The sequence below is a fragment of the Chiloscyllium punctatum genome, chromosome 8 (assembly GCF_047496795.1).
Source record: "Chiloscyllium punctatum isolate Juve2018m chromosome 8, sChiPun1.3, whole genome shotgun sequence".
Lineage (NCBI taxonomy): Eukaryota > Metazoa > Chordata > Chondrichthyes > Orectolobiformes > Hemiscylliidae > Chiloscyllium > Chiloscyllium punctatum.
Genome location: NC_092746.1, coordinates 93,441,060 through 93,455,626, shown reverse-complemented (window position 1 = coordinate 93,455,626; position 14,567 = coordinate 93,441,060). Strand labels below are relative to the sequence as shown.

The window sequence follows — 14,567 nt, the reverse complement described above, 5'->3', positions numbered from 1 at the left end:
TCAAATGCAGGAATTGGCAATAAAGGCGCTGGTTTTATTGCTGCCAGTGCTTTACCTAGCATTTGGCATGTATGATATGTGTGGCGAAAGTTAACCACATCCTTGTGCATTGCAGGCCAGTAAAAATGGTTATGTACTTTAACCCAAGTCTTTTGAATCCTTAGGTGACCTCCTACAGGTAGTTCATGTGCTACCCATAACACCCCTTGTCTGTATGCTACCAACAACACAATCTGGTGCAATTTGCCCATTTCTCCTCTGCACTAACCTGCCGTGGTCTCCACTTTCGCCTTAGGATTCTATCTTTCAGATAATAGCCCTATAGAATATTCTCTGCTTCCTTTTCAGATTACGCATCCACATATATATCTTTTATTGTCTTGTCTTGCTGTCACAAGTCTCTTAGTCTTTCAGGGGTAAACAGTTCTGTTTGACCCTCTGCATGTTCAGGTTTTTCCTGCATCATTACGTCAAACAGGGTGTCCACTAAGTGAACCTCAACTCCTTCACCTTTCTCTTTACTTTTTGCTTCGTGCTGTGACTTATGATAGTGGGATCTAGTTACCACACAGTCTGGGAAAATGCCAAGATATTTCTGTTTTAACTCTTCAGTTTCTTGGTCTTCCTTCGGCTTCTCCACAAGGGGTGTCACTCCCACCTTGGATCCTGCCACATCATTCCCAAGAACAAACTGAATTCCTGGAGCTGACACTCTGTCAATCACTCCCACTGTAACTTTCCCAGTCTTAAGTTGGTACTCCAACCTGATCTTACATAGGGGAATGCTAAATTTCTGTCCATCTATCCCACAAATTACCACACTCTTGGTTAACAGATCAGAAAGAGTGCATATTCGCTCATCCTTTCTATTAGCAACTGGTTAGATCCGGTATCTCTCCCTGTTCTTTCTGAGTAAACTTTACCCACACAGGCAAATTTTTTGTAGAGATCAGGTACTAACTCCATACCCAGCCCCTGCTTGGGTGTGCACTCTCCTGCAGCTCCTCGGCTCTTCTTGGGGTCTCCTTTACCACCTTCACTAATGCCACTGACTTAGCTGCTTTTATCACATCTTTTCCTACAGTGCCTTTCTTTAACGACCAGCACTATGACTTTACATGTCCCACTTTACCACAGTGGAATCACCTGAGGCCTTTCACCTCCTTTCCACCATCTTGAACTTCCCTTTTTATCCTGTGCTAAATTCTTACCAGTGCTCTCTACTCTTGGTTTTGGAGTGTAAGATCTCCCAGTCTCCTAATTTCTATTCCTCATGGGATGAAATTTTGGCTGGAAGCTTGTCTTATGCAACAACATGTATTCATCTGCTAATTTTGCTGCCCTTCTCACATCCTGGACTTTCTGTTCCTCCATGTGAACTCTTACCATCTCTGGAAATGAGTTTTTAAACTTCTCCAGCAGAATATCCTCTTGTAGAGCCTCAAAGATTCTAGCTATTTTCAAAGCACACACCCATCTATCAAAATGACTATGTTTAATTCTTTCAAATTCAACATAAGTCTGACCTGGTTCTGTCTTTGAGTTTCTAAACCTGCTGTCCATATGCTTCAGGTACCAATTCATAAGCATTTAAAATAGCCTGTTTAACCTCTTCATAATCTCTTGACCCCTCATATGACAGCACTGCAAATAACTTACTAGCTCTGCTTACCAGTTTAGTCTAAACTTACATTACTCCTAAATCCTCAGACCACTCCATCTGCATAACCAATTTTTCAAATGAAATAAAGAAGGCTTCAACAATGTTCTCATCAAAATGTGGCAGAGCTTTGACATATTTGTATATATCACTATCATCTCTTTTACTCTCCATCCTGCATTTATCTGTTTCTCTAACACACCTAAGTGTTTGAGTAAATCTCTTACAATTTCAGTTTTACTTTTTCCTTGGTTCAGCCCAAATCTAATTTCTTTGCTAATTCTAAAAGTTTGGTTTTTTTCTTTCCTTCTAAACTTTCTTTGCAAATTTGAGAATCATCTTCAAATCTGAGAACCTCTTTAGCAATTTTCAGAGCCAATTCTCTCACTTTTAACTTAATCAACCACAAGTCACCTAAAGTAGACAAATTGCCACACCTATGTTTTATTTAAATATCTAGGACATTAACCTATGAGTGTTTAAATCTGCTGGGATTTTTCATACCCTGAAATCTATTCAAATCTGTCTAAACCAGTTCAAATCACAAATCCAAGACCCAAACTGTTCAAATCACTGACAAAAGCTCCTCAAACCGTTCAAGTTTCGGATGAGCCCCCAAACTGTTATGACATGGGATAAACCCCCCCCACTAATTTAAACCAGCAACACTGAAAAGATTTACTGTACACTAATCTGTGAAAATTCAAGGGGCCAAGAACTATTCCAAAGGTCACTATTTAAAGTAGAAATTAACAACTTTATTTCTTAAATTATAACAGAGAATAATTAACTAACAATTATTTAAACTCCTTCCTCTAACCTATCTTTTACGTTCCCTTCTATAATACTAGTCCGAAAAAACCCCCTCAAGTAAGATTTACCAGTCATCAAATCTTAGCTTTGTCTTCCTCTGTAGATTTGCTCTCTAGGTCAGTGTTGACATTTTTCTCTGTGCAAACTCCTTCCCCAGACAGGTACCTCTCAGAGGGTTCCGACTAGCAACTTACATCTGTTGGTCTTTTGGCAATCCTCCACCAACTGTTCAATTTTTCCCAGTCTTATTCCCCCAAAGCATCGGATTGTTTTGGATGTAGGTTTGCTTGCTGAGCTGGAAGGTTCATTTCCAGATGTTTCATCACCCTACTAGGTAACATCTTCAGTGGCCCTCCAGGCGAAGCACTGAACATGATTCCTGCTTTCTATTTATATGTTTGGATTTCTTTGGACTGGTGATGTCATTTCCTGTTCTTTTTCTCATGGGGTGGTAGATGGGGTCTAACTCGATCTGTTTGTTGATAGAATTCCAGTTGGAATGCCATGCTTCTAGGAATTCTTATGCATGTCTCTGTTTGGCTTGTCATAAGATGGATGTGTTGTCCCAGTCAAAGTCTTGTCCTTCCTCATCTGTATGTAAGGATACTAATGAGAGAGGGTCATGTTGTTTTGTGGCTAGTGTTCATGTATCCTGGTGGCTAGTTTTCTGTCTGTTTGTCCAATGTAGTGTTTGTTACAGTTCTTGCACGATATTTTGTAAATAACATTATTTTTCCTTGTTGTCGTATAGGGTCTTTCAAATTCATTAGCTGCTGTTTTAGTGTGTTGGTGAGTTCGTGGGCTACCATGATGCCAAGGGGTCTGAGTAGTCTGACAGTCACTTTCGAGATGTCTTTGATGTAGGGGAGAGTGGCTAGAGTTTCTGGACGTGTTTTGTCTGCTTGTTTGGGTTTGTTGCTGAGAAATTGGTGTACTCAGACCCCTTGGCACCATGGTAGCCCACGAACCCACCAACACACTAAAACAGCAGCTAATGAACTTGAAAGACCCTCGACAGACAACAAGCAAAACTAATGTCATTTACAAAATACTGTGCAAGAACTGTAACAAACACTAATTGGATGAACAGGTGGAAAACTAGCCACCAACTTGCTACAAAACGACATGACCCTCTCTCACCACTATCCTTACATACAGATAAGGAAGGACACCATTTCGACTGGGACAAAATATCCATCTTAGGACAAGCCAAACAGAGACATGTGCAAGAATTCCTAGAAGCATGGCATTCCTACGAGAAGTCCATCAACAAACACATCGAGTTAGACCCCATCTCCCACCCCTTGAGAAAAAGAACAGGAAATGACATCACCAACCCAAAGAAATCCAAACATATAAATAGAAAGCAGGAATTGTGTACAGTGCTTCGCCTGGAGGGCCACTGAAGATGTTACCTAGTAGGGTGACGAAATGTCTGGAAATGAACCTTCCAGCTCACAAGCAAACCTACATCCAGAACCTCAACCTGAACTACAAATCTTCTCAAAACTTGCGAAGACCTATGGGCGCATCAGATTGTGTCATTCGCTTTTACTGTTGTCAATATACTAAATTGAAACTTGATTGGAGTTTGGGTTTTTTTGGGATATAATTGAAACTCATTGGCCTAATTCAAATTTGTTTTTGTCTCCAGCCAACCAGCTGCTGGCCCATGTTACATTGTATCTTATTCAGAACACTTAGTGCTGTCAGGTAGTTCTGCTAGCTTTTAACTCTCTTAAAGGTACAGTACACACACATATTCATAACAAAACATTTCTGTGCAAAGTAGAATCTCATGGAGTAGCGGCTAACATATTAGATGGATGGAAGATTGGCTGGCAGAAAATAGAACGTATAAATGGATCTTCTACTGATTGGCAGAATGTAACATGTGGAATCCTATAGAGGTCTGTACTGAGGCTTCAGCTTTGATAACTTATATCAATTAAAAGAGGGGAGCACAGGCATGATAGCTAGACTTGCAGAAGATACTAAGAAAGCTAGGAAATGTTGTTGTGATGAGGACGTGGGGATGCAGACAGATATAAATAAGTTGAGAGTGGACAGAAATCTGGCAGATTGGAGTATAATGTAGGAATACAGGGAGTTGCTAAAGGTGCTGAATGTCTTCTGCTCTTAATTTATATTTAGGTCTTGGTGTCACACTTTATAAAAGGCAAGAACACTTTAAAGAGACTATTTTAAAATTCACTCGTGGCATTTGGGGATCACTGTATAGGCAGCATTTATTACTTGTCCCTAGTTGCCCTTATGAAGGTGGTAGTGACCTGTCTTCTTGAACCGTTGCATATGCTATAGATACATCAACTACTCTGTTAGGGAGGAGTTCTAGGATTTTGATCTAATGACAATGAAGGAAAGGTAACATATTTCCAAGTCAGGATGATGAGTGGCTTGAAGGAGAACTTGTCACTGATGGTAACTTTCCATGTATCTGCTGTCCCAGTCCTTCCAGGCAGAACTGGGTGTGGATTTGGAAGGTTTAAGGTGCCTTGGTGAATTTTGCAGCTCACCTTGTAAATGGCACACACTGCTGCTATTGAGTGTTGATGGTAGAAGGAGTGGATGTTTATGGATGTGGTGGCAATCAAGCCAGTTGCTTTATCCTGGATGGTGTCAAGCTTTTTGAGTGTTCTTAGAATTGTACTCATCCAGGCAAGTGAGACTATTCCATCACAATCCTAACTTCTGCCTTATAAATGGCGGACAAGCTTTTGGGAATCAGGAGATGAGTTACTTACTGCAGTTCTCCTGTTCTTGTAGCCACTGGATGTTTGTGGCGAGTCCAGTTGAGTTTCTGGTTGACAATAGCCCCCAGAATGTTGATAGGTGGGGATTCAGTAAAGTCAATGCCATTGATTAATTAGATTGGTGGTTAGATTGTCCCTCATTGAAAATACTAATTATTTGGTATTTGTGTGACATGAATGTTACTTACCACTTTTCAGCCTAAGCCTGGATATTGTCTATTTTTAATAAGACTGCTTGAGTATCTAAGGAGTTGCAAATGGTGCTGTATCTTGTTGCAATCATTGGTGTACTGAATTCTATACCATTTGTCAAGGGCTGTCACTATCACCTCACCTATGGAATTCAACTCTTTTGCTGATATTTGAACCAAGACTGTAATGAGGTCAGACACTAAATGACAGTGGTGGAACCCAGACTGGACAATGAGCAGGTTATTGTTGAGCAGGAGTTGCTTGATAGTACTATTGATGACAACTTCCATTACTTTACTAATCATCAAGAGTAAATGATGATCAAGGTTGCAGAAAGGAATCATGAGAATGATTCCAGGAATGAAAAGAACTTCAATTAAATAGATAGATTGGAGAAGTTGGGGCTGTTTTCTTCTGAGAGGTTTGGCAAGAGATTTAATTGAAGTATTCAAAATCACAAGCAGTCTGTATACAGTATAGAGAAAAATAAGTGCTATTCATAGAGTATTTGGAAACAAAGCAAAGTAGACATAATGTAGTGAGCGACTGGGATCTGATCATATATAGGTTGAGAGTGGTGGAAGCAGGTTCAATAACGTATTTAAGAGGAAATTGGATTTTAATCTGAAAAAATTGCAGATCTTTGGGCAAAGAAACAGGCATATAGCAATAGATAATTTGTTCATCGAAGAGAAATTAGATTAAATGGCCTTCTTCTGTGATATAATAATTCCGTGATTCTGATTATTCACTTTGCTAATCAGCATAATCCTCCAGATTGTCCTGGAGTCTACATAAACGAATGCTTGATATTCAAGTTGCTGTTATGACAAATCATAGGGGCATCAATAACAATTGTCATTGAATCTAATCTAATTAAATGGCCTTCTTCTGTGATATAATAATTCCGTGATTCTGATTATTCACTTTGCTAATCAGCATAATCCTCCAGATTGTCCTGGAGTCTACATAAACGAATGCTTGATATTCAAGTTGCTGTTATGACAAATCATAGGGGCATCAATAACAATTGTCATTATAATTTTTAAAAAACTTTGTTTAATAGTTATAAAGGCATTAGAACTCGGAGGTAGGCAGAGGGAACTGAATGGATGAAGAGTAAGCAACAGGATGTCATATGATGTAACCTTTACAGAGCACAGCTGGTAAACTTATTAGTTATCTATTACTGTTGTATAAGTGCTTCAGGACCTTGGAGCAACTGTGCAATGATATTACAGGTTTTCACATCACTGAGTAGAAAGAGCAGCACGTGGGTGGAGTCTCGAATTACAGACTGGACAGCACACGAGGAAGAGGTTACCAGGTGCATAATAGCTTGGTATGGCAACTGCTCTATCCAGGATTGTAAGAAACAACCCAGACCCACATGGAAGTCAATCACAACCTCCATTTACATAGCTCATTGCCATGGAAAGACTACCAACATCAAAGACCCATCACACTCCAATAATAGCCTCCTGCAACCTGTTCCACCAGATAGAAAATACAGAAGCTTGAACACACACACACACACACCAGAAGGTTCAGGAACAGCTTCTTCCCAGTTGTTATTCGACTGATGAACAGATTGTCTGGCTTCAAATAATGCTGATCTTGCTAATATTGATCTTGCCTATCTCACATGCCACATGACATAACCTTTATGGCTCAAATCTTTTTTACTCTGTGATCTGTATGTCCTCACTTACTTGTACCACTCATAAACAAAGTTTTGCACTATACTTAAGTACATGACAATAAATAAATTAAATTAAACTTTAGTCTATATCTAATATTTAAAGTCTGTTGGATCTATGATTACCATGTACAGCCATACTTAGTTTAGTATATAATAAATAATACTACATTGAAACCTAAATCTGGAGACAGCTTTTAACTTTGCCTTCTCCATCATTGTCTTGAACCCAAACTCATTGTACGATATCAAAGCATATGATAACCAAATTGTAGAGTTTTTACAAGATGCTTTTCTGTTCATCACTGGACATCAAACTCTGGATTAGTGGTGCTGGAAGAGCACAGCAGTTCAGGCAGCATCCAAGTACCTTCGAAATCGACGTTTCGGGCAAAAGCCCTTCATCAGGAATAAAGGCAGTGAGCCTGAAGCGTGGAGAGATAAGCTAGAGGAGGGTGGGGGTGGGGAGAAAGTACAATGGGTGAGTGGGGGAGGGGATGAAGGTGATAGGTCAAGGAGGAGAGGGTGGAGTGGATAGGTGGAAAAGGAGATAGGCAGGTAGGACAAGTCACGGGGACAGTTACTGAGCTGGAAGTTTAGAACTAGGGTGAGGTGGGGGAAGGGGAAATGAGGAAACTGTTGAAGTCCACATTGATGCCGTGGGGTTGAAGAGTTCCAAGGCGGAAGATGAGGCGTTCTTCCTCCAGGCGTCTGGTGGTGAGGGAGCGGCGGTGAAGGAGGCCCAGGACCTCCATGTCCTCGGCAGAGTGGGAGGGGGGGAGTTGAAATGTTGGGCCACGGGGCGGTGTGGTTGATTGGTGCGGGTGTCCCAGAGATGTTCCCTAAAGCGCTCTGCTAGGAGGCGCCCAGTCTCCCCAATGTAGAGGAGACCGCATCGGGAGCAACGGATACAATAAATTATATTAGTGGATGTGCAAGTAAAACTTTGATGGATGTGGAAGGCTCCTTTAGGGCCTTGGGTAGAGGTGAGGGAGGAGGTGTGGGCGCAGGTTTTACAGTTCCTGCGGTGGCAGGGGAAAGTGCCAGGATTGGAGGGTGGGTTGTTTGGGGGCGTGGACCTGACCAGGTAGTCGCGGAGGGAACGGTCTTTGCGGAAGGCGAGGGAGGTGTCAGAGATGGTCCAGGTAAATTTAAGGTCAGGGTGGAATGTATTGGTGAAGTTGATGAATAGCTCAACCACCTCGCGGGAGCACAAGGTGACGCCAATGCAGTCATCAATGTAGTGGAGGAAGAGGTGGGGAGTGGTGCCGGTGTAATTACGGAAGATCAACTGCTCTACGTAGCCAACAAAGAGACAGGCATAGCTGGGGCCCATACGTGTGCCCATGGCTACCCCTTTGGTCTGGAGGAAGTGGGAGGATTCAAAGGAGAAATTGTTAAGGGTGAGGACCAGTTCGGCGAAACGAATGAGAGTGTCGGTGCAAGGGTACTGTTGGGGACGTCTGGAGAGGAAAAAACGGAGGGCTTGGAGGCCCTGGTCATGACGGATGGAAGTGTAGAGGGATTGGATATCCGTGGTGAAGATGAGGCGTTGGGGGCTAGGGGGGCCCGTGGACCAACATTTCAACTCCCCCTCCCACTCTGCCGAGGACATGGTGATCCTGGGCCTCCTTCACCGCCGCTCCCTCACCACCAGATGCCTGGAGGAAGAACGCCTCATCTTCCGCCTCGGAACACTTGAACCCCAGGGCATCAATGTGGACTTCAACAGTTTCCTCATTTCCCCTTCCCCCACCTCACCCTAGTTCTAAACTTCCAGCTCAGTAACTGTCCCCGTGACTTGTCCGGACTTGTCCTACCTGCCTATCTCCTTTTCCACCTATCCACTCCACCCTCTCCTCCTTGACCTATCACCTTCATCCCCTCCCCTACTCACCCATTGTACTCTATGCTACTTTCTCCCCACCCCCACCCTCCTCTAGCTTATCTCTCCACACTTCAGGCTCACTGCCTTTATTCCTGATGAAGGGCTTTTGCCCGAAACGTCAATTTCGAAGCTACTTGGATGCTGCCTGAACTGCTGTGCTCTTCCAGCACCACTAATCCAGAATCTGGTTTCCAGCATCTGCAGTCATTGTTTTTACCTCACTGGACATCAAACGTCCACTTGTTCTCCTGTTCCAGTAGAATCATAGAATCCCTGGCAGACCATTTCACCTATCGAGTGCACACCGACCCTCCTAAAGGTACCCCACCCAGGCCCCCTACCCTAATCTCTGATACTCTGCATTTCCCATGACTAACCCATCTAGCCTGAACATTCCTGGGCACTGGGCAATTTAACATGGCCAATCCGCCTATCCACACACTTTAGGACTGTGGGAGGAAACCCACGCCGAAACAGGGTGAATGTGCAAACTCCACACAATCAGGCTGGAATCAGTCCCTACCACGAGCATTCACTCCCTTCTTAGGTGGGCATTTATTACAGGTAGCCCGGCAAAAGATGGATCTTATTTGCAACAAATGCACCCCTCCAGTTCTAGAACAAACCACGTGGCTCAGCTGCCCACGTTCAGCCATTCCATGGTACGTCCCGCGCCCGCCTGCTGACGTCAGTCCCGACCCCTCCATCACAAATAGGCGCGTTTTTACCCATAATGCCCGACGAGCGTAGGCACCAAGAAGGGATCTTTTCCCTCCTACTGGGATAGCAGCCTTTTTTTGAGGAGGGGGGGAAAAAACAAAATTAGCGTTGTAAAAGCCTTAAAGAAACACAGCAAGGACAATGCCGGTGAAATCTTGCTGTTGATTTGGCCTTGTCTCTCCTTATTACCATAAACTGCCGATGCCATTGGGAAGTGTGGGGAATGGAAGGCACGGCGCATGCGCAATTGGTTGGGAGCGCGCGTTAGCTTGATCTGCAGATGTGACGTCAGACCCCAGCCCCACTCGGGCGCGCGCTGAATGAGAGCGAGGCTGCGGCCGGGAGACGCCGGTTTAATGGCGGCCATGCTGGATCGGAAGTGAAGTGGAAACGAGAGAGAGGGGACAAAAAAAATAGAAACTCTTCAGTCAGGAACGGAAACCGGTTCTCCGCCGTTCCCCGGAGAAACGGTACCCACTGATCCGGAGGACAAAAGGCACCCACTACTTTTAAGGAGAAGGGGGGGAAGTTTGACTTGTATTTTTTATATTTACCCCCCCCCCCCCTTCCTCGCTACAATATATAAAAAAGGACAATGGCGGATCCGGCAGAGTGCAGTATAAAAGTGATGTGCCGTTTCAGGCCGCTGAATAACTCGGAGATCCAACGCGGGGACAAATATATCTGCAAATTTCAAGGGGGTGAAACCGTGGCGGTTGGGGTGAGTTTTTATTTTTGGTTTCCTACGCTGTTATTCTTTGTTCTTTCTGAGGCCGGATTTTGTTCAGTGTTATGTGTTAATATCGACTATATTAACTTTGAGATGTGAGTGAATCCCCTCTAAGTAGGAGACTTGAAAGTGATTGCGGCTGTTTATTTAAAAAGTGCGTTCATCTGTCAAGGCGTCTCCCCGAAGTGCGCCTGTTGTTTCAAAACTTCTCCCAGGTTTGCTACTGCTTGCCTTGGTGTTTTATTTTCTTAGTACAAATCAATTTATTTATTTTACTGTCGAATTTTTAGAAATTGCCACGTCTTATTTTAGAGCCATAGGGAGCATAACGTAGGGTGTGGAATTTTAAATCGACAAAAAGGAACCGTAAATCTTCCTCTTGAGTAATTCTTAGTGCTTCAGGCGAATGGGATGCGCCATATATTGACATTCGGGAGGATCTTTTCTGAATGCTTCTTTTGAAGGGTGGGGGCAATAATTATAATTCAATACAAATATGTCTTTGTCGTGATCTTAATTGTTTAAAAAGGCAAGTTCATACATTAATTAGAAGTTGAAGTCAACCTGGTAGTTATGAATTGTTTTCGGATTGAGATTATGACAATCAAATAGTACATATTGAAGTTGAAATTCTAACTAGTTTGGATATGCTGTTGACCTGGAGTGATTTTCCCCACCCTAAAAGTGGTAATTAGTTATGATGTAATTTGTGTTTTAATGGGTGTAGATTGGTAAATATTGAGTATGAAACATGTTTTAAAATTTTATTTATTGGTTGGTTTGAGTAAAGATTGATCTCTTGTGCTGTTTCATGGCCTTTGTTTGTCTTGGAACTGCTGTGTAAGAATGGTACTCCAGGGTTATAATTCCAGCAATGCTCACTTAACTTCTAGAATCCCTTTTTAAAAATAAATCCTTAAACGTCAGAATTTAAGCAGCGTCCCTTTTCAACAAGGGAAGCTGATAATTCAGAACTTCTGAAATGAATGTTATCTGTACAGAGATTCATTTGCAGGTCTTTAAAACAGGCTATCATTTTCAAGGTACCACCTGTTATGTAGAGTAACTGCTGGATATTTCCTATCTGAAGTCTTAACAATGCTCTAGATATTTTAAAAATATGTAAAAACAGAAAATGTTGGGGAAACTCAGCAGGTCTGGCAGCATCCCTGTGTGGAGGGAGAGGGGAGGGGATAGACAGCTAACGTTTCAAGTTCTATGTGAATTTTCTTGAACTTTCTACTTTTGTCATTATTTAAAGCATTGTAAAAGCTGTTCAATAATGTGTATTTAAATTAAAGAACAGTGAAATAGTTAAAGTAAATCAAGTGAAACTGTACTTTTATTTCTGGGTTAACTCTTGTGTAATGTACACAAGCTTCCTGTCACATCAGAATGTTTTTAAGCAAGGGTGACTTGTCAATTAACAAAAACAAACTACTGTAATGCTGGAAATCTGAAATAACAATGTTGGCAAAACTCAGCAAGTCTGGCAACATCTCTGGAGTGAGAAACCGTTAATGTTTAAAGTGCAATATGATTCTTCAGAACTGAAGAACATGTGTTCTGAAGTAGTCATATCAGACGTGAAACGTTAACTGTCTTTCTCTCTCCAGAGATGCAGACAGATCTGTTCAGTATTTCCAGCTTTTATTGTTTTTGGATTTTTTAACCAATCTTTTCAGACGTGTGTAATGTATATCTGGAGCAAGTGGAACCCTCCTGGCTCAGAGGTGGGCCAAAACACCTTTTAAGCCATCAATACTAGTTACTTGTTCCCTTGAGCTGATGTACTTGAGGCATTGGTTATAGAATAATTGAATTGTAGCATAGTTTTCTGAAAATGTACCTCTTCAAATTTTGAAACCTCATTGATTTAGTTTATCACTAAAATGGTCTTATTCATATCAAATATATGGTTCATTTTGGGATAGAAGCTTGGAAAATAAATCAATCTGAGAACTATTACAATAAGCTGATTTGTTCCTTAAACACTGACTTCTTGTGTGGTTTTGTTAGAGGAAATAGTACAGTTCTGATGTTAGGCATTTATAATCCCTTAACCTTGTCCCAAGATGTCAGTTGAGTTTAGACAACTTGGTGTCAGTTTCTATCTAGAAAATTAAAGGAGATGTTTTCTTCATGTATAATTATAAATAATCTCTATCTGTAAGGTGGTTTGTTTCGGAATATTTAGTTGTAGCTTTCTGGCAAAAAGCTTAAGCTTTTTTAAAAACTTGCTGTTCACCTTAACTTCTGAGTTGGGTGTACTTTTTCAGAATTAATATTTTGGACAAATTTTAACATTTGTTATTCTTTTTCCTCTTTTCCCCACCCCTAACATGAAATTGGTACCTGGTGCTTTGTAGAATTTTAATACCTTTCTATTGTCTATTCATACTTGAAAGCTTTAAATAGTAATATCACTGTGCTGATCAATTTTTGAGGTTGTTGAAGTTGAACAGGATTCTTATCTGCTGTCAAAACATGCAGTGACCAGGAGGGGTTACTTAAATAGAGTTTCAATCATATTTTCTATTAATTAAATCTGCCATTTTTTTTCCCAACTTGGGCCACATATACTAATTATGCTCCCGCTGATGTTTTGAAAAATTTCATGCCTGATTAAATGGATAAACTGAGAGATACTCATTTTCACAGTTGTCTTGTTTAGTGTTGAGATTGAGCACTGGCCTGTTTAACTGAACACTGACCCCTTAAGTCTAGGACTGGATTGGTATAGCATACACCGTGGTCTGGGCAAGGTCACTGTCTCTCTTTCGCCTTTCCTTTAGGCCTTCTATGGTTAAACATATCCTACTTTTGATTGTTGGAAGTTTTTTTTTATTCAACTAGCTGATGTAATTGGTAGGATTTTTTTAGAGTAGATTACTTAGTGTGGAAACAGGCCCTTCAGCCCAACAAGTCAAAACTGACCCTCTGAAGTGCAACCCACCTAGACCTATTCCCCTACATTTACCCCTTCACCTAACACTACGGGCAATTTAGCATAGCCAATTCACCTAACATGCACATTTTTTGGATTGTGGGAGGAAACCGGAGCACCCGGAGAAAACCCACACAGACACGGGGAGAATGTACAAACTCCACACAGACAGTTGCCTTGAGGTGGGAATTGAACCCAGGTTTCTGGTGCTGTACGGCAGCATTGCTAACCCCTGTGCCACCGTGCATGTGGTTAGTCTGTTTGTTTGTGCCCCACATTAGGATTTGAGCCTCCAGTGCAGTTTGTGGAAGTTGGATTTATTTTTCTTTGAATAGAGTCATAGAGGCCTACAGCACAGAAAAAAACTTTTTGGCTTTTAAAATCTCTGTAGGTTTAAAAGAACTTTCTACATTATCATCCTATTTACCAGCGGTTGGCCTGTGGTCTTGTATGTTTTTGTATTGTAGGTGTACTTCTAACATGTTGTGAGCTCTTCTGTTCCTACCGCGCTTACAAGCAGCAAGCTCTAGATTCCTACCACCATCCAGGAGGAAGAAAAGCTTTCCTCTCATCCCCTGTAAACGTCCTGCCCATTACCTTTAAATCTATACCCCGGTCGTTGATCCTTCCACCAAAGGGAAAAGTTTCTTCCTGTCTACCCTATTTATGAAACCTTAAGCTATCATCTTGTCAACTGGTTCTGAGAAGGTTAAAGGTATTGAACCTATTTGAAAAGAGTTTGCACACTGTCCAGATGAAATTTACTCCTTTCAACCAACATTAAAAACTGATTATTTTGCGATCACAGTAGGGAAGAGCTTTTCTGAAGTATATCTTAGGTTCATGATTAGCTCTGCTGAGATTGAATTGTTCAGAAATGCAAAATCAATTTGCTGCAGGCATATTTCTCAAACTTGTATTTCGTTGACAAATTTGGAATTAAAAGAATTTTAAAATTGAGCAGCAAGCATTGTATACTAATTCCGCCTAAAAGCAAAGTTTTTAAATTAATTTATTTCAAACTCTGCACATTTCCATGTGAAGTTATTAGAATAACTTGCAGTTGAGGCATAGATGACCGATCTTTCGTTTTGACTTGATCTCATAAAATAAAGCTTAGATTCATGTTGCTTTTGGATTTTGC

The 14,567-nt window shown here is 41.5% G+C and overlaps 1 protein-coding gene across 1 annotated transcript in view; it reads left to right on the top strand.

The window, feature by feature from the left end:
- The first annotated feature begins 9,775 nt into the window (after positions 1-9,775).
- Positions 9,776-14,567, top strand: part of LOC140480759 (kinesin-1 heavy chain) — a 101,330-nt gene continuing 96,538 nt past the window's right edge. The window contains exon 1 of the mRNA XM_072576101.1: positions 9,776-10,467. Coding sequence (XP_072432202.1) covers positions 10,342-10,467 — 126 coding nt within the window. The 5' untranslated portion in view covers positions 9,776-10,341. The remainder of the gene's footprint in view (positions 10,468-14,567) is intronic.